The 20,771-nt window shown below is 41.1% G+C and overlaps 1 protein-coding gene across 3 annotated transcripts in view; it reads right to left on the reverse strand.

Moving 5' to 3' along the window:
- Nucleotides 1-20,771, reverse strand: part of ncapd3 (non-SMC condensin II complex, subunit D3) — a 121,329-nt gene that overhangs the window by 98,526 nt on the left and 2,032 nt on the right. For 2 of the 3 annotated variants that reach the window (XM_061964467.2, XM_061964451.1), the window contains exons 2-7: nt 13,683-13,858; nt 13,289-13,451; nt 9,998-10,164; nt 9,630-9,803; nt 9,486-9,547; nt 9,327-9,414 (exon numbers count right to left, since the gene is read on the reverse strand). In XM_061964467.2, the coding sequence (XP_061820451.1) occupies nt 9,327-9,414; nt 9,486-9,547; nt 9,630-9,803; nt 9,998-10,164; nt 13,289-13,451; nt 13,683-13,858 (830 nt within the window). The remainder of the gene's footprint in view (nt 1-9,326; nt 9,415-9,485; nt 9,548-9,629; nt 9,804-9,997; nt 10,165-13,288; nt 13,452-13,682; nt 13,859-20,771) is intronic. The other variant, XM_061964458.2, reaches the window with a different exon arrangement.

Consider the following 20,771-nt stretch of genomic DNA (forward strand, 5'->3'; position numbering starts at 1 on the left):
GTTTAAAAAAAACTCCGGTCCGTGTTTTCCAACGCACCGAATAAATAATACATTCCACTTTTCTACTGCTCCCTAATTTCCGTTCCGCATTTTCCAGCACACCTTCAACAAATCCACACATCTGTGGATTCTCACGCAGTTGCTTTTAGCTGCTGGCATTACAAGACAGGCTCTTCTCACTCTTTCCTGTCTCTCCTTCTCACAGACAGCAAGCACACCTTCTTACACACGTCACATACTGTCACGACACACGTCACGTCATACGTCACATACGTATACGCCCTCTCCCAGCAGAGAGGTAGCAGCATGGCTAACGTTAGCTGTGGTGCTAGCGCAGCCGTGCGCGCCTGTGCAATTGCTATGGCGTCACATTAGTGCCAAAAATCCGAGCGCATAAAAACTGTTATCGCGCGCTGATTCTCCACTTCGTGCGCGCGCGCGCCGTCTCGGTCTGTGCGCTGTCATGTTTCGTTTTGGCACTTTAGGGGCGGGTATGTTTAGACGGCCCCTTCTTTCTGATTGGTCAGGCGAAAAATGCTGAGAGCCAATCAGAAGTATAGCAGGGCGGGTCATCGTCAATATGTATCAAGATTTACGGAGGAAGAAGTGGATAAAAAAAATGTTGCGCGCTGATGAAGGTTATTTCATACCACATAAACACAATACAGGGTAATACAAAATGTGACCCAAATAAATAATAAGACAACACCATAATCACATCTTTCAGCCAAAACTGGTCCACCAGCAATAACATCCAACCATAACATTATTTTATATTTTCACTTCTTCTTGAACATTTGTTTTCTAATTTATGGAATTTCTTTTGATTCAGCCATAAAAGTAATGAAATATTTGAATTTTGTTTTTAAAATGTTAAAAATAGCCTTTTAATAATGTATTCTGAAACAGTTTAAAATAATCAGAGAACTGACTAACACTGACCCTACACAACTATGTTGCACAATTAAGTAATTTTTTTTTTAAAGCGAAAGAGGTAATTTCAACAGGTACAGCATCCTATGTCATATCTACATGTAATAAGATTTGTAACAAGGCAAACCGTTTGTAAATTGGTCAAAATCGAGCAAGTTATGGTAATGTAATTAGTACATGTACCATTGACATCAATGTAATGATTGAGGCTAGCTGTCCGAGGTAAGATGGCTACACCGTTGCTACGCTGGAGAATGATTGGTCATATGAAAAATGCTCAGAGCCAATCAGAAAGGAGGGGCCGTCTAAGCATACCCGCCCCCAAAGTAGGGATGTCCCGATCCGATATTTGGATCGGATCGGCTGCCGATATTTGCCAAAAATTGCGTATCGGCAAGGCATGGGAAAATGCAGATCCAGATCCAGTTTTAAAAAAAACTCCGGTCCGTGTTTTCCAACGTACCGATTTAAATAATACATTCCACTTTTCTGCTGCTCCGTAATTTCCGTTCCGCATTTTTCAGCACACCTTCAACACATCCACAATTCTCACGCAGTTGCTTTTAGCTGCTGGCATTACACGACAGGCTCTTCTCACTCTTTCCTGTGTCTCCCTCTCACAGACAGCGAGCGCACCTTCTTACACACGTCACATACTGTCACGACATACGTCACATACTGTCACGTCATACGTCACATACGTATACGTCCTCTCCCAGCAAAGAGCGAGGTAGCGGCATGGCTAACGTTAGCTGTGATGCTAGCACAGCCGCTAAGGTGCGCGCCTGCTCAAGCGTCCTCTGCGCACGGCAAATCTATGCCACGCACAAAATCAAATAAAAAAAAAATAAGCGCATAACAATTTTCGACACACGGACACGACAGAGACAACAGTTTTCGTCATCATTGTTCAAATATTGTGACGTCTGTCGAGACGCTTATCTCCATTCGGTGCCACACGCCCACACCATCAAAATGCCGAGGCAGGCAAAAATTTCCACATCAACACCGTATGAAAAAATTTGTGATTTTTTTAGTTGTGATTTCCTTCTCTGCATGAAAGTTTAAAAGTAGCATATATTAATGCAGTATGAAGAAGAATGTTTTAATGTAGACATGCAAGCCTTGAAAGAACATTTTGAAAATCAAGACTACCGGTACATTTCCTGCATATGGGTGCATTTCTACCCTATATTTTAACTTTTTATTCTCATATCAAACTCTTTTGGATGTCTTTTTGACACTTACATCAGGCGCCCCCCTCCACACCCTGGATTATAAATAATGTAAATAATTCAATGTGATTATCTTGTGTGATGACTGTATTATGATGATAGTATATATCTGATAGTATATATCTGTATCATGAATCAATTTAAGTGGACCCCGACTTAAACAAGTTGAAAAACTTATTGGGGTGTTACCATTTAGTGGTCAATTGTACGGAATATGTACTTCACTGTGCAACCTACTGACAAAAGTCTCAATCAATCAATCAAAACACATAGAATCATCATACTGCTGTGATTATATGCATCAAGTGTTCATTCAAGGCTAAGGCAAAATATCGAGATATATATTGTGTATCGCAATATGGCCTTAAAATATCGCAATATTAAAAAAGGCCATATCGCCCAGCCCTAGTTCAATGATGCCATTTCTGTTTGTCATGTATAATTTTGTCTATTTTGTGTTTATCCTTGAATAAACAGGTCAGTTTCTTGTTACCAACCATTGTGTATTATTCAAACTCCCCTAATTCAGCTGGCTACTTGTTATCAAGAGTACTAAAACCCTTTTCAACATGATTCTGACAACTAAGTAGGCTAAATAACTTTAAACTTTATTACATGCTCGGATAGGCCAGTATTGGTCAGTATCGGTATCGGTCAGTATCGGTTCGGAAATGCAAAAACAATATCGGTATCGGATCGGAAGTGCAAAAACCTGGATCGGGACATCCCTACCCCAAAGTGCCAAAAAGAAAACATGACTGCGCGAGGAGAGATGCCAGGAGTACACAGAGAGCGCACAGACCGAGACAGCGCGCGCGCAGAAAGGCACCGCGCGCGCACAGAAAGGTACCACGCGCGCGCAAAAAGGCACCACGCGCGCGCGCAAAAGGGTGTCGCGCGCGCACGAAGTGAAGAATCAGCGCGCGATAACAATTTTTTTGCGCTTGGAATTTTGGCATTAATGTGACCCCATAAATTGCGCACTGCTCAAACGTCCTCTGCGCACGGCAAATCTATGCCACGCACAAAATCAAATAAAAAAATAAGCGCATAACAATTTTTGACACACGGACACGACAGAGAAAATAGTTTTCGTCATCATTGTTCAAATATTGTAACGTCTTTTGAGATGCTTATCTCCATTCGGTGCCACACGTCCACACCATCAAAATGCCGAGGCAAACATTTCCAGATAAACACTGTATGAAAAAAAAATTGTGATTTTTTTAGTTGTGATTTCCTTCTCTGCATGAAAGTTTAAAAGTAGCATATATTAATGCCGTATGAAGAAGAATGTTTTAATGTAGACACATAGAATCATCATACTGCTGTGATTATATGCATCAAGTGTTCATTCAAGGCTAAGGCAAAATATGGAGGTATTAGAGATGCGCGGTTTGCGGGCACAACCGCGGAGTCCGCGGATTATCCGCGGATCGGGCGGATGAAATTTAAAAAAATTAGATTTTATCCGCGGGTCGGGTCGGGCGGTTGAAAAAAATAAAAAATAGATTTTAAATAGATTCAGGCGGGTGGCAGTTAAACCAATTCGGAAATATATATACATAGTTAAATGTTGTTACCCACATACGAAAAACGAGCAGGCACCTGCAGCATATGCCACAACAGAAAAAAAAAAAAAAAAGAGATGGACACTTTTACGGAGCGGAGAAGGGACGCCTCGCCGGGGTCCGGGACCGAGGCCCCTTCCCCCGAGAGGGCTCCACCGGGAGCCGTAGCTGAGGCGATCCGCGAGAAGGGCCCGACGCACGTCCAGGGTCACCACCGCACCGACACCCCGCCGCGGCCGGCGTCACGCGCAGCAGGTAAGCAGCTTACCTGCCCGCCACCCCCGTGGCCGGGGGCTCGTAACAGGGGTCACTCCGCGCGCTCCGCCCGCGCAGCTTACCTGCCCGCCACCCCTGTTGCCGGGGGCGTGTAACAGGGGTCACTCCGCGCGCAGTGCGCTCACGAAAGGGGTGGGGCTCACCCTGGTTGATATAGACAGCAGGACGGTGGCCATGTCAGTCGGAACCCGCTAAGGCAGCGTTTCTCAAAGTGTGGGGCGCGCCCCACTGGTGGGGAATAGAGACATGACAGGTGGGGCGCGAGGAACGGGAGGACATTTCACTTTAATTTTTTTTTTTTAAATTATATTCTTAGATTTTTTTTTTTTACTATGCTTTCATTTTCTATACACACTGTAAATCACTTTGTGATTCTGCTATATAAATAAATGTAAATTACTTATTTTTCCTGTAGGCTTTAAATTTTTCGGTAGGAGCGAAAGTTTGACAGACATAGCAACAGTAACTAATGGGGGCGGGGCTAAGCGGATCAAACTTTCGCGCGGATGGGTAGCAGGCTAATGTGTGGACCACAATTACACAAAATGGATACATTTGTGACTGGCACCTCAAAGGTCGTCGAACCAGAGCCAGAGCCAGCGCCTGCAGAAAAACAAAAATCTGACGGGCCTAATCAACCATAAAGCCAACCGAAAATAAAATATGATGAAGGGTATCTTGCTCTTGGATTCACGGCAGTGGTGGTGGAGGCAGAGGAGAGACCCCTGTGTGTTCTGTGTCTAAAAGCGCTAGCAGCAGACAGCATGAGACCCAACAAATTAAAGAGACACCTCGAGACCACACACCCCAATCACGTCAATAAGCCACTTGATTTCTTTCAAAGAAAACTGACAGAGTACCGTCAACAGGAGAAGCGCATGGTAAAAGCTACATCAGTAAACAGTAACGCTCAAATGGCTTCATTTAGAGTTGCATACAGAATTGCACAATGCAAAAAAACACATGTTATGTCGGTTTCACCTATGTGCTTATTTAGGTGTCTTAATTTAATAATAATCAGGCAACACGTTTCAACTCAATGCCTCGGATCGCTCCCGTTTATTAACAACTTCGAGAGTCCAAACTCTCCCTCCCTCCCGTGACGTCACACACTGAACACATGCTACGGTGGCTCGGACATGACAAAACAGTACATGACACCTCACACAATTGCTGAGCAGCTCATTCTCCCCGCTGCAATAGACCTGGTGTCAGTCATGCTTAGTTATTTTATTTATTATTGAACTTGATGCAAGTTATACCACAGCTGCACAGTTATTTTATTTATTATTGAACTTGATGTTATGTTATGTTATTGAGTTTGAATGTATAGAACTTGATGTTACTTGATGTTCAATAAATTTGAAAATGTTAAGCTTGGCATTAGCGTTCTGTTGGGGCGATGGGGGCAGGTGGGGCTTGAAAACTCCCCCTTGTCCAAAGTGGGGGATGACAAAAAAAGTTTGAGAACCACTGCGCTAAGGAGTGTGTAACAACCCACCTGCCGAATCAACTAGCCCTGAAAATGGATGGCGCTGGAGCCTCGGGCCCATACCCGGCCGTCGCCGGCAGCGAGACGCGCTTGGAGGTGCGCTCAGCGCGGCTCCCATATGATTGCGCACTGGTGTGCGTCTGGGCCGTGACAGCGTGGCACGCGAATGTCTGTGCTGCATTGGATCAGTCTCCTTTCTTTAACAGGCAAAAGCTTTATAACCTCACTAATGCCTTGCATCGTCTATATTAGATATATAACAACGGGCGGGTGCGGGCGGATGCGGTTCTGGTCAAATGTTACATCGGGTGGATGGCGGATGGTTGACGACTTTCTGATGCGGTTGCGGATGAAATAATTGCCTATCCGCGCATCTCTAGGAGGTATATATCATGTATCGCAATTGGGGTGTTACCATTTAGTGGTCAATTGTACGGAATATGTACTTCACTGTGCAACCTACTGACAAAAGTCTCAATCAATCAATCAAAACACATAGAATCATCATACTGCTGTGATTATATGCATCAAGTGTTCATTCAAGGCTAAGGCAAAATATCGAGATATATATTGTGTATCGCAATATGGCCTTAAAATATCGCAATATTAAAAAAGGCCATATCGCCCAGCCCTAGTTCAATGATGCCATTTCTGTTTGTCATGTATAATTTTGTCTATTTTGTGTTTATCCTTGAATAAACAGGTCAGTTTCTTGTGACCAACCATTGTGTATTATTCAAACTCACCTAATTCAGCTGGCTAGTTGTTATCAAGAGTACTAAAACCCTTTTTAACATGATTCTGACAACTAAGTAGGCTAAATAACTTTAAACTTTAATACATGCTTGGATAGGCCAGTATCGTTCAGTATCGGTATCGGTCGGTATCGGATCGGAAGTGCAAAAACAATATCGGTATCGGATCGGAAGTGCAAAAACCTGGATCGGGACATCCCTAATAGAGATCGTACTGTAATGTCTACGCGGACGATGTGAAGATGACGAGGAGGTGGTCAATCAATAATCTCTTAATTGCAAAAGCATAACAAGCTGCTGAATGATTCAATCACACCAAAACAAAATCAGCAATCAAGGGGTGCAACAATACAGATAATCCACAGTACGGTCCACAATAAAGTTTTTGGGTCAAGGTTTTTCGGTTTTGTTTCTTTACATTTTTGGGGTGTAAAATCCTTTTTCCTCTCAAAGCTTTTATTTTTATGCTTGTCAGCAAAACTGAATTTTGAGGTAAATATCAGTAGTGTACTGTATACTTTTCTTTCAAGTTAACAGTTACACAACACTTTTAATAGTGTCAATTGCCTCCATTGTACATCTGTGCTTCTCACCAGTGGTGAGCAGTGCCCCAAATTGTGGATTCTGTAAAACTCAAACAGCCTATATTTAATGAAAGTACATTAATGTGCTGAGGAGTTGAAGAGGAAAAACAACTACTGTGATTTAGAAATATTTAGATATAAAGAAGTATTTTTTCCCGATTAACTTAGTAGGTGAATGTATTCTTCCAGTATGGACCTATAGTTCAGTCACAAAGACATTCAGTGCCTGCGAGTCGTATTGAGAGCAGAACTTCCAGTCAGTGAGACGCTGTCTCTCGCAAGGTGCATTTGGATTAGGTTGATACTACTTAAAAATGTTGTTTCTCAAATTGTTCTAGTATTTGACATGTTGATTTTTTTTCTGTGCTCCACCTACAACAATGCAGAGGGGTAGAAGCACATTACGTCGTACGGAGGGCTTTTCGCTACCTTAAAAATGCACGCAAGCGCACAAGCATACACCCTCAGACATCCACAAACGTAAAAACCGCAGTCTCCGTAAGCCGCATTGTCTCGTGCTGGGCAGATGTTTTTGGTCACCGGCGTTGTATCCTAGGGCTGGGTTATATGATCGTGATTAATTTGAGTTTGGGGCAGCACGGTGGCAGACGGGTTAGTGCGTCTGCCTCACAATACAAAGGTCCTGAGTAGTCCTGAGTTCAATCCCTGGCTCGGGATCTTTCTGTGTGGAGTTTGCATGTTCTCCCCGTGACTGCGTGGGTTTCCTCCGGGTACTCCGGCTTCCTCCCACCTCCAAAGACATGCACCTGGGAATAGGTTGATTGGCAACACTAAATTGGCCCTACTGTGTGAATGTGAGTGTGAATGTTGTCTGTCTATCTGTGTTGGCCCTGTGATGAGGTGGCGACTTGTCCAGGGTGTACCCCGCCTTCCGCTCGATTGTAGCTGAGATAGGCTCCAGCACCCCCCGTGACCCCGAAGGGAATAAGCGGGAGAAAATGGATGGATGGATAATTTGAGTTTGATTACGGTGATCAGCTGTTAGCATATGTCCTCCATCAAATTAGACATTACTGCAGTAGTAAACAGTACGGAAGCAACCACGCTTGGTATAATCCTGCACAGAACAATCCACCATTATTGACCGCGATCCTGTGTGTGTCTGTTAGTGTGTGTGTGTGTGTGTGTGTGTGTGTGTGTGTGTGTGTGTGTGTGTGTGTGTGTGTGAAAGTGTTTGTGTATGTGCACAACCTCCCGTTTGACTGCTCAAAAATCAAGGTGGTCACGACGTAATTATTTTTCAATCAGCGTTGTGCCTTTTCCCCTTACACATTTCAGGAAATGCAGCCCAGAAGAACAAAATAAAGAAATATGATTAACACGAGCATAAAAGTTGAAACAACATTTAAATGGAGCAGCAGCTTTTGTGACAGGCTTTAGTTTCACTATCTGCTGCAGCGCAACAGTAATCTTGCCCTGAATGAGGACTTGCAGGCATGCACAGGAGTCTTTTTTTGGTCCCGATTGGGAGAATAAACACACCCACTAATTTCATAAGAAAAAGGCATTTTTATATCTAAATGTTTTTAATCAGACTTTTTGTTTATGTGTCTACAAAGATTCAACAACTCCTCTGACATAACATGTACTAACAAACTTACAGACACTGCGTACTAAAAAACTTACGGACAATGTGTTCAAATAATTTTTGAGTTTGTGAATAAAAAAAACATTTTCTTCCTGAAATAATCATTAAACTTGTTGATGATTGTTGATACACATTTTACAGTACCTCATATTTAACTTGCACTTTAATGTAATTTTGTTCAAGATATACGCTACAGTATTTGAGTTTTTAAAAAACTCCACAATCTGGGTCACCGCTTGCCGTTTGCCAAAGCACTGGTAAGACGCACTTATGTATAAAAGTAATTAAATAATACAAATAATAATTTACAACTTGAAAGCGTTGTTTAGTAAATGTTAACTTGAAGTAAAAGTATTGTAGTATTCAGTACACCACTGATACTTTGTTTACTGCAGAATGCACTTTTTAATGACAAGCAAAACAAAACTAGAACGAGGGGAAAATATCTTTACTCCCACAAAATGTACTAAAAGCAAAACCGTGGCCCTAACACCGAGGTACGGATCGGAGCGTGGGTTACCTGTGCCATTGCACCTCTAGTTCGGCACAATATATATAAGAAAAAACTGACAGTTGTCAAATGTAAGCATATATTATTACCTTAACATAGTAGAAATGTCTGTTACAAGATACTGCAGTACTAAACAGTAGGGATGCAACAATACTTGTTATAATCCGGCACTGGACAATCTGATTTATTAATATTAATCGAGATCGGATGATATGAAAAAATTAATCGTGATAATTTAGAGTAAACTCAACTGTCCTTTCTGCATGCACACTTCCTACTTCGCCCGGTAAATTAGAGAAAACAATGCTCAATGTAACAGACTTGTACATTCTGACATGGAACAAAAAGATTGAAAAATACTTCTCTCTGGTCTCCATGTTTTGGTGTGCAAAGCAGCTGCAAGCCATAAAAAGCCATCTCTGGGATGCTCTGCAGTTTTGTGACATCTCTGCATGCAAACAACATAGCCACAATATCAGTTTAATGCATAGAAAATCAAGCAAAAATATTACCACTTACTTCCCAGCATCAAAACTTAGCTCGCTAATGACTGGCTCAAAGTAAAGCAGCTTGCTAAAAAGCTGCAGACAAAATAAAACAAGGTTTAATAAATAGCCAAGTAGTTGGATAAAAAAAACTTTGCTAGGAAGATTTCATCATTACCTGGGTGCAACTGCTGGAACTTTGTGGTTTGTCTTTGAGTGCAAATGTCTGCAGAAGTCTTAGAAGACTTTGAAGCAGAAGAACCAGTGCTTCTCTGATCTTGCTCAGATCTTGGCAGGAGAAATGAAGCTCTTCTTCCTCCTCTTCTTCTTCTTCATCCACATCCATATGAAGCTAACAGACAAAGGTCTTATAATTCACAGAAATTCTTCAGCAACCGCATTGGATCTACAGTTGCACTCTGTATTATTCAACCCCTCCAAAATCAGCAATGTTGTTTTTTCAGTGTAGTAAAGAGTGTAGCGATCTCCACATTGGGGAGAGCCAAAAAAATCACAACATATCAGTGGGTTAGTGATTGCTCACACCTCAAGAGTTTCCTTCCGCTGTGGTTTGGAGCGCTTGCCCTCTGCCTGAGAACACTTGAGAGTGTCCTTCTTGCGTTTCTTGCCAAAGTCCTGAGGCCAGCATTGAGATGATGTATTCAAGCAAGTGTCCAGCAAAATTTCATGAAAAACTTGGTTGGAAATGCTTCCTGAAAGAAATGTACATACACTTACTCCATGATATACAGGGAGGAAAATACAGGACATCCTGCTGATTATGGAAGTTTACCCCCTTATAAAGATGTGAATCTTACAACAATTTACAAAGTAATCTAATTCAATTATTGGTGTGACAATTCTATTAAGAAGTGATTCTTGATTCAAACCTATTCTCACAATATATTATTTGGTATATAGATTAGGGATGTGCCTACTGATCGTGCCACCCATCAGAACTGGCCGATTCTTATGAAAAAGTATGTGACTGCCATTGACTATTACAGTAAAGTCTTTTAATACCGATCACAAATGCAGATGCCGCCTTGCTGACACTGTTTATTTTTAGTTCACTAACTGACAAACTAGCAGCTAATTGTATGTTTCTATACACACTGTGGAGCAACTCCCTTCAGCTAAAAATAATATTCACCTACTTTTTCAAATGTTCTTGTAATCAGACCATGGTATGATTATAAGAAAAGTATATGAATAAGAAGACATAATGAACCTTTTTGAGCAAAGTTCACCGCCATTATAGCAATAAACCGTATTTCTTAGTTTAAGAATCATTACTACTGGGGGACGAGGCTAAACATGTTACACACAATGGCGCAAGCCAGGAGCAGGCATGCTAATAGCTAAGCTAGCTTGAAAACACACAGAAATAAGTGCTTAGTAAAATTGATGAAGTGTAGATGGAAGCATGTTCCAGCATAAAGTAAGCAGCTACTAACAGGAAATTATCAAGTAGATTAAAAGGGGTAGAAAGAGAGGATAAATGTTACAGCAATAGGTGATGTATCAGCATTGCTGCTGCTGGAAGTACACAACACGTAAGCGGAGGGCGGATCGATTCATAAATTAGTGGTGTCAATACCATGGATTAGCAGTACACTGTATGATTGATACTAGTGTGATTAAATCAATGTTTTCAAAAATTATTACTTTTGGTTAATATTTAAAAACTCAGGGAATAATTCCCTGGACACAGGAGAATTTAAAGAGGAAACACCAAATTATTTAAAAGCTCTTGTGTACGAATGACTTTGTTTTGATCAAACATTGTATATACCGTATTTTTCGGACTATAAGTCGAGGTTTTTTTCATAGTTTGGCCGTGGGTGCGACGTATACTCCGGAGCGACTTATGTGTGAAATAACTTATTACCGTAAAATATCAAATAATATTATTTATCTAATTTGCGTGAGCGACGAACAAAATGTCCACAATCGTCACACACACGTCAGCAATCGTCACTCACACGCCAACCAATAAGAATTCAGCGGGGGCGGGTCATGGCAGAAGTGCATTGTGGGTTTTGGAATGCTAACTGCTATATGCTATACACTACTGCCGGAGCTATTAAAATAGATCACAGCAACATTGGCGGTAACTTATAAAAACTAAGAAGGACTGAAGTACAATGGCACCGAAAAGGAAATCATATACTGCAGATTACAAGCTGGACGTAGTGAAATATGCACCAGAAAACGGCGATCGAGCAGCAGAAAGAATGGACGCTAGCGGCGCATACCAGAGGCGACACCGAGGAGGAAGATTTCATGGGATTTAGCGATCGGGAGTGACAGATCGTTTGGTAAACGTTTAGCATGTTCTATATGTTATAGTTATTTGAATGACTTTTGCCATGACGTGTTGCGTTAACATACCAGGCACGTTCTCAGTTGGTTATTTATGCCTCATATAACGTACACTTATTCAGCCTGTTGTTCACTATTCTTTATTTATTTTAAATTGCCTTTCTAATGTCTATTCTTGGTGTTGGATTTTATCAAATAAATTTCCCCCAAAAATGCGACTTATGCTCCAGTGCGACGTATATATGTTTTTTTTCTTCTTTATTGTGCATTTTCGGCCGGTGCGACGTATACTCCGGAGCGACTTATAGTCCGAAAAATACGGTAATTAAAGAATAAATTATGCCAGAGAATTGGCACCTCAATTCTGAGCAAACAAATTGTGATTCACATTTTTGCCAGAATTGTGCAGTTCTGATACAAAGTATCTCACAAAGGTGAGTACACCCCTTACACATTTTATTATGGTACATCTTTGCCAGGGAAAATAGATGCAAAGGTCCGGGCCAAATTTCCTTAAGTGGGACAATAAAGTATATGATATTGCATTCTAATATTAAATGTAATATAATGTATGTATAAATAAAGTTTGGATGTACTTTCAGTATGCAGTTGATATACAAAGTGTAATTTCTATAGTAATGTCCATTGAGAGTATTCGTATTTTTTATTCGTCTTCAACATGGATCATTATTATTTCTCATGTGACAGCTTAGGTATATTTTTTCGTATTTTCCTATTCTTTTTCTTAATATATTACTTTTTCTTAAATCAATTAATTTAATAATAATAATTACGGGATCAAAATCACTACAATTTATCAATCTCTTCAGGACTTCATAGGCATTCTTAGGATTGTTGCAGCCTAAAATGCCTGAATTTGCAGCAACGTTTTTATAAAGTTGCAACGTTTCAAGGCTTGTTTTTTACAGTAACATCCACTTGTAATTTTAGGAATGTGTCATCAATGTTTTATGTGTTCCTTGCAATCTTAACGTCAAAAGAAAACAAACACTGTATTGACGTTTTACTCATTATTTTACCGCAGCCTGAAAGGGGAACTGCCTTTTTGGGGGGAATTTTGCCTATCCTTCACAATCCTAATGAAAGACATGACAGATGTATTTTTAAAAAATGCATTCTAACTTGTAAATAAACGTAAATAAAAGTCCACTTACAGCAGAGCCAATGGTAGGTCCTATATTCAGACCATAAAAAAGATCCAAAAAAAAACAACAGTACACCATTTACATTTCATGACTTGAAAATTAACTAAATATAAGTGATATTGTTATTACAAGTGCTAAGCGCTATAGCGGCACCGTGATCACGAGCTTGAGTGCCAATGTTGACATGATAGACTGATCAGCTGCTTCCTCACTTCCTGGCTCGTCAAACTTTATTTTAGATCATAAATCATGCCTCTTACATTGATAATAGAAAGATGAGGACGTATTCATAAAATAATAAAAGAAACATATTTTATGGTGTGCCAACATTACTGTGTGGTATTACCTGGGATTCCAAGCAGTAACAGATAGAGGGACGCAGCGTGCAGGCAGCCTACCCTCTGTCGAACAGTAGCTGACTTGTTTTTTCCTCTCAAGACAAAGAAGGACAGCACTGCCATCAGAGACTTCATTGAGACTCCATTCTCACTCAGCTCTGTCCAGATACTCTGCAGTGCAACAGACAGGAGAGTTTAATCTTCATGAGTAGGCTAATATATTATTCTATAATATGACTATATCCAAAATATGTTCCATTTAAGAAATCTCACAATACACTGCATACTGCAAGAAACCTTTACAGGTGCATAATAGCAGACTTACGAATGCATTTCAGTGTTTTTCCATCCACTGAAAGATAATAGGATCAGAGTGGGAAGTGGGAACCAAATATAACATAAATTTACCAGTGAACCATCATCTCTGCTTGAAGTCTGTTGTTGAGATGCATAAGCCTTTAGACACGTGTACAAACTTCTGAAAGCTTGGTCTCCACAAGCTACCAGCTCCTCTTCTATGTTATCTTCCATCAGCTTCATCTCTGTAAACTCTGCATCCCACACTGCATTGACCCAGGCTGGAAATCACAAAGGTTACAAAATTAACAAGGAGAACAAATCATATAAGCGACAGTATTCATCAATGGTCATCTACCAGAAGCTTTTACACATCTCTCTTAAAAATGTTGCTTTAACGCTTCTTATTCTTTACAATTTACTCAACTAAATCCCTTTTTCCCTTAAACCAGTCCCTTCAGAATTTATTTTTTTGTGGTTGCCTATAACGACTGAATTGGCGGTAGCTTTGGCAAAAAGGTACGACAAAAGTTGCAATGATTTGATGCTCATTTTTTTCAATGATATTGCATCAGCTTGTATTTTTCGGAATTTCTTATGACTATTTTGTTCTACGTAAAATAAAATAAAATATCATTGGTTCAAATTCATTATTGTCTGTTGTCTGCTCTGTCGTCAACAGGTTGCAGACATTCTTCGTGTATGATTGTACGGTTGTTCTTGTCCAATTAATTAATTGAGCAGTATTTTAAATCCAAGCATAAAAATTGTGTACATTAGAGATGCGCGGTTTGCGGGCACAACCGCGGAGTCCGCGGATTATCCGCGGATCGGGCGGATGAAATTTTAAAAATTTTGATTTTATCCGCGGGTCGGGCAGTTGAAATAAAAAAAAATTAGATTTGAAATAGATTCAGGCGGGTGGCAGTTAAACCAATTCGTAAATATATATACATAGTTAAATGTTGTTACCCACATACGAAAAACGAGCAGGCACCTGCTGCATATGCCACAACAGAAGAAAAAAAAAAAAAGAGATGGACACTTTTACGGAGCGGAGAAGGGACGCCTCGCCGGGGTCCGGGACCGAGGCCCCTTCCCCCGAGAGGGCCCCACCGGGAGCCATAGCTGAGGCGATCCGCGAGAAGGGCCCGACGCACGTCCAGGGTCACCACCGCGCCCACCGCACCGACACCCCGCCTCGTCCGCCTTCGCCGCGGCCGGCGTCACGCGCAGCAGGTAAGCAGCTTACCTGCCCGCCACCCCCGTGGCCGGGGGCTCGTAACAGGGGTCACTCTGCGCGCTCCGCCCGTGCAGCTTACCTGCCCGCCACCCCTGTTGCCGGGGGCGCGTAACAGGGGTCACTCCGCGCGCAGTGCGCTCACGAAAGGGGTGGGGCTCACCCTGGTTGATATAGACAGCAGGACGGTGGCCATGGAAGTCGGAACCCGCTAAGGAGTGTGTAACAACCTACCTGCCGAATCAACTAGCCCTGAAAATGGATGGCGCTGGAGCGTCGGGCACATACCCGGCCGTCGCCGGCAGCGAGACGCGCTTGGAGGTGCGCTCAGCGCGGCTCCCATATGATTGCGCACTGGTGTGCGTCTGGGTCGTGACAGCGTGGCACGCGAATGTCTGTGCTGCATTGGATCAGTCTCCTTTCTTTAACAGGCAAAAGCTTTATAACCTCACTAATGCCTTGCATCGTCTATATTAGATATATAACAACGGTGCGGGCGGGTGCGGTTCTGATCAAATGTTACATCGGGTGGATGGCGGATGGTTGACGACTTTCTGATGCGGTTGCGGATGAAATAATTGCCTATCCGCGCATCTCTAGTGTACATGTATCAATAAGTACATGCTTGTGTAAGGTACTTTTTTAAAAAGCATTATTTTGTTAGCCCAGTCTGACCGGATGTGGCACACTGCACTATTATTGTGAAGGTAGGGAAGTGTGCTGTGCTGTTATTCTCAGCTTGATGACAAGTAAGGAGACAATTTGAGGCTGTAAAAAAAGAGCCTCTCTGGTTACGACTGCTGTTCTGTTTGTACATTGACATTACATTGATGATGTCATTCACACCAACACCAGCAAATGAGATAGCGGGGATAAATGAGCAGTACAGGACACATTATTTTCCCAAACAAATGTTCCTTCTTCTCACAATAAAAACATTTCACTTACATTTATTAAAATGTTCCTGATATTCTGCGTTTAATAACGGATTTTGTTTTATCGGCCAATTATGTGACTCCGTACGCAGAAATCATATGCCTTACATTTTACTGAGTTTAGGGATTATTGATAAGGCATACTAACGCTGTGTCAAATAAAAGTAGCAACCATGATAACAAACTTCTGGTAGACGTAGTATTTCTTCACTCATTCGCTTCTCATCTGTTCCATCGTTACAAGCTCAAGAACTTGTATGCACGTTGCGCGGCCCATTAATCATTTTTTCCTGATTATTATATGTTCATGATCGTGAGAAGCCATAATCGAAATCAAAATTTGGGTAATTGTCCAGCACAGAATAACAGACAGCAGTTTGTGAAGTTGGGAGATTATTGTTCAGCGTGTCTTGACATTACTTGTGACGTACCTCAGGGGTCAGTGTTGGGCCCTAAATTGTTTATTTTATATACCAATGATCTGTACAATGTACCGAAAGCACTTAACATGGTGCCGTTTGCAGATGACAAATATTTTTGTTCTGGTAGTGACTTGCCACTGTTACTGCAAAAACTGAATACAGGACAATCAAAATTAAATCATGGCTTGATAGAAATAAATTGTCACTCAATTTGAACAAAAAAAAAATGCTCTTTGGAATAACATGCAGATCTAGTATACAGTTCAGGGCTGTACGCTTAGATTTTTCACTACTAGTACTACTAGTAATGTAGAAGAATTTTTTTATGTAGCACAACATTTTGTTTTATCAAGATGAAATGTCTTAAATATCACAATTTCATTATTAAAACTCAAACAACATGCACTTGTGCAATCATACATATAAACACAACTACTGCAACGCTCAATTAAACACAGAGAACATCCCTGTTTTAGCACTGCCGGTAACACGAGTGCTGGAGCCTATCTCAGCTGCATTCGGGCGGAAGACGGGGTACACCCTGGACAAGTCGCCAGAGACAAGCGGTAGAAAATGGATGGATGGATGGGTAACACGGGCTCATATATAATATATATAGTTTGACCCATAAACTAACCCATGAATGGAAATATCTGTTAACTAAATATCTCCACCATGCCTTGATTTTAAATTTTCTGGACTGATGAAGGGGCAGCACGGTAGTTTCTTGGCTTTGACTGCCTCTCTGTTGAATCGTTCACTGGTTAGTGTTACCTCTGTTTAATTAATATATTGAACGTGCTTCCACGGCTTTATGTTCTTGTCAACAAACGGGGTATTGTTTGGATGGCAAGTTTGTCATTTCAATCATTGATTTGTTGTTCAAGAGTCCCTCTAACCCTTGTAGTTACGAACGCGCACTGCAGTTTGTGTGAGTGTGTAAACTAAAAGCCCCGCGCCCCTTTTGTGCATGGCGCAGTAGGGAGGGACACACACCTCCCAGCGCGCACAGAGTGATCAGTAACACTTGTCCATTTGGTTGTGGTTTATTTCAAACATGCTACACTAGGGTTGGGCCGATAATACGATATCAATATATATCGCGATATAAACTTAATCGATATCTATAATAAATACATTCGATAAAATGTTTAATATGTTACATATTTTTGGGTCGGAAAAAAACAGAAATTATGAAGCAAGATTTGTTTCATGAAGTCACTCGTGCTTTGGGAATACAGGAAACAGGAAGTGTCACTGAGCAATGGGAGGGACGCGTTAACAGCCAATCAGTTAACCGTATTCACTTAACAATGGGAGGGACACACTAACAGCCAATCACGTAAAAGTATTAATTACACATTTCCTGCTGTTGGGCTCCCAGTCCCAGACCCTAGTCCAGGAACGCTCCTCCTTGACAAGTGTCACTGATCACTCTGTGTGCTCAGCAAACAAATCATTGTATGTAATAATAAATAAGATAGGTATTTGATTTATAAATAAGGTGTGTAAATAAGTTTCACATCTTCCTGCCCTTTTGGATATGAAAAACCTAACCATTATGTATTGTTTTCCTTTTGTATGTGTTTTCATTGTTAAGTTTTTGTTTCTATTTATGTACTTCACTGTAATGTTATTAAGAGTATTTCTTTTTTTATCATTTATTTTGCTTTGTTTTTAACGTGTCCAAAATAAACTACTACTTAGGTCTGGGCGATATATCGAGTTTGTAAGATATATCGATATATTTTTAAACAAGATGTGAATTAAGACAATATCATAATATTGATATAATGTATTTCACGTTAAAATGACCAAACACCGCTTATTTGTTGTGTTCCTTGATTCTCCCCCGCTCCCCACTTCCTCTCATGGGCTACGAAACCCCTCCCTTTCCTCCTTCCAAGACGTGCTTGCACGTATAAGAACATCCATGACTGGTTGGTTGTTTGCAATGATGAGTCACGATTGGTTGAGATTAAGGCAAAACATTATGGACAGGCCAATCAGAGGCAAGATAGGGCGGGTCATGGAACCAGGAAGGAAAATCACAACAGACATCCCAAATGACGTCGAGAGAGTCGGAGAAGAGAAGATTTATATATTAAAAAAGAGCAGAGGGATTCTCTTCATTAGATTTTTCTTTCAGCGATGTAGACAATGTCTACTTGGCCACATTTGGACAAATGTATGCGTCTGGATAAAACATTCATTTGAGTTGTTTACCATGTAAGCCCAAATCAAAACTGTTCTCCAGTTGCCAAAATGGGCATATTTCGCATGAGGAATGGTGCCAAAAATGTATGCCGGAGTGAGGAAGATTATAACTGCACAATTAAGTCAAGTCACTTACATGGCGCTGACCAGAACCGTACGTTTGTGACAGTCCATCACATCGTCGACTGGGAATTAAAAAGTGCCTGCTTGCAAATGTACTTTTTATCTGAGTTTGATACATGTTGTATTATTTGCAAAGCTATGTTATTTATTTTACGTTGAAAGAATATTTTCTATTTTATTCATGTTATGTAATTATGTGCTACTTAAACAGTTTTTTTCTGTGCTGTAATCAAACTGGGTTAATAAAAGTGCCACTGACTGTTTACAGTACAGTTGTCATTCAGTTCAATTTCAGTGAATCTCGCTCAAAAATGTATATCTTTATATGTATACTTTCACCGGAAAATATATTGAGATATATATCAAATATCGAGTTTAAGTAAAAATAAATCGAGATATACTTTTTCGTCCGTATCGCCCAGCCATACTACTACTACTAAACAAAAAAAGACGCTACATTCCGTTGAAGATGCGGTCATTCGCTTGTTGCTATCAGATTTGCAGGACACAGCTCCAATGTGACATCAACAGACATTATCATGATATAACGACAGTAATAAAAGCTCTATCGTCGGCCAAATGTATATCATTCATATTAATGTTATGCAACCCTAGTCTATGCCCATTGAAGAGTTGAGATATGGTCACACCTCACAGGTTGCTGTTGTTAAAGTTAAAGTTAAAGTTAAAGTTAACTTGTGGTTTGTCTACTCAAGAAACAAACATGCGTTTTGATTGGACAGCTGCGGAACGTGATCACCACGGCGGCAAATTCTCTTCGTTTTTATGCAAGACAACGTGTCTGTTTCCACCGCCTGCGGAACGACACAGACATGGCAGTGACGTTCTTTGTCTCTGCGCTCAATGTACACCGACCTTCTATATTTGCTGTAAGATATCCGATCAAATTAGCTAAAATCTGCTTTTGTTGGACAGGAAGTCATGCACACACACAAAATAAATTATCTGGTTTACTTTCAAAATAAAATAGTCCGTCTTCGAGGCGGATTGTATTTTACACTTTGAAACGTCCTAATAGGCGAGGACAGACATGAAGTCAACTTCTCAAAGGTTTTTCAGACTTAATTTCACCTAAAGGCGCAAATGAATGAGGACATGCTGGTTCTGGCTGTCCAAAATTTAAGAAGCATACACAGGCATATAACAGGCAACTATATGGGGGTCTGTGTCAAATACCAGCTGATACGGGGGCCGGGAAGCAGGGGAGTGGTTTTAAGAAGTTGAATGAAATGTATGTATGTGTGTGTGTGTGTCTACAACGTTCGCCAGGGGCGATGTTACTGTTGTGTTGTTGCTTGCTACAAAAAAACCCCAAAGCTGTCGTTCTGCAAGTCACAAATCGAGTCAAGTCAACGCCGTCACACGCGCCCGTCTGTGCGTATTGATGGACAGCAAAGCTCGAAACATTCTGTGGTGTTTGCCTCAGTGTTTAATAGGGGTGTAACGGTACGTGTATTTGTATTGAACCGTTTCGGTTCGGAGGTGTACCGAACGAGTTTCCACATGGACATATTAAGTTGCGTACCGCACGTTATGTAAACAAGCACACCGAGGCACAACACACGGCATGCTAGCAGCGACCGGGCTAGGATAGACTGACCATACATCCTCTTTTCACCGGACATGTCCTCTTTTGCGGGGCTGTCTGGGCGGAGTTTCTTAAATGCTTCAAATGTCCGGCATTTTGAGTTAGGGTTGCATGTATTTTCAATGTAAGTTCAGGGTTAAGAAGGGGTTAAAAAGAAAACTAATTGTGGAGGTGTCCGCGCAGCAGCATTCGTGAGGGAGGGGCAGAGACAGAGAGAGCGAGAGAGTTATGATAAACGCATGCGTCGCCAGGCTCTGCTTTTTGTCGACAGATTCATCAGATTTAATTTTTTATTATCTATAGCAGGGGTGTCAAAAGTGTGCGCCATTTGCGGCCCACAACTAATGTTTTAAAGGCCCACGACACATTCTAAAAATACTATTAAAATAAACAAAAACATAACAAAAGTGAAATAAAAAAGCTTAAAGGTGATTAAAGGTGGGCGGCATAGCTCGGTTGGTAGAGTGGCCGTGCCAGTAACTTAGGGTTCCAGGTTCGATCCCCGCTTCTGCCATCCTCGTCATTGCTGTTGTGTCCTTGGGCAAGACACTTTACCCACCTGCTCCCAGTGTCACCCACACTGGTTTAAATGTAACTTAGATATTGGGTTTCACTATGTAAAGCGCTTTGAGTCACTAGAGAAAAGCG

This window comes from Nerophis lumbriciformis, linkage group LG02 (genome assembly GCF_033978685.3).
Source record: "Nerophis lumbriciformis linkage group LG02, RoL_Nlum_v2.1, whole genome shotgun sequence".
Lineage (NCBI taxonomy): Eukaryota > Metazoa > Chordata > Actinopteri > Syngnathiformes > Syngnathidae > Nerophis > Nerophis lumbriciformis.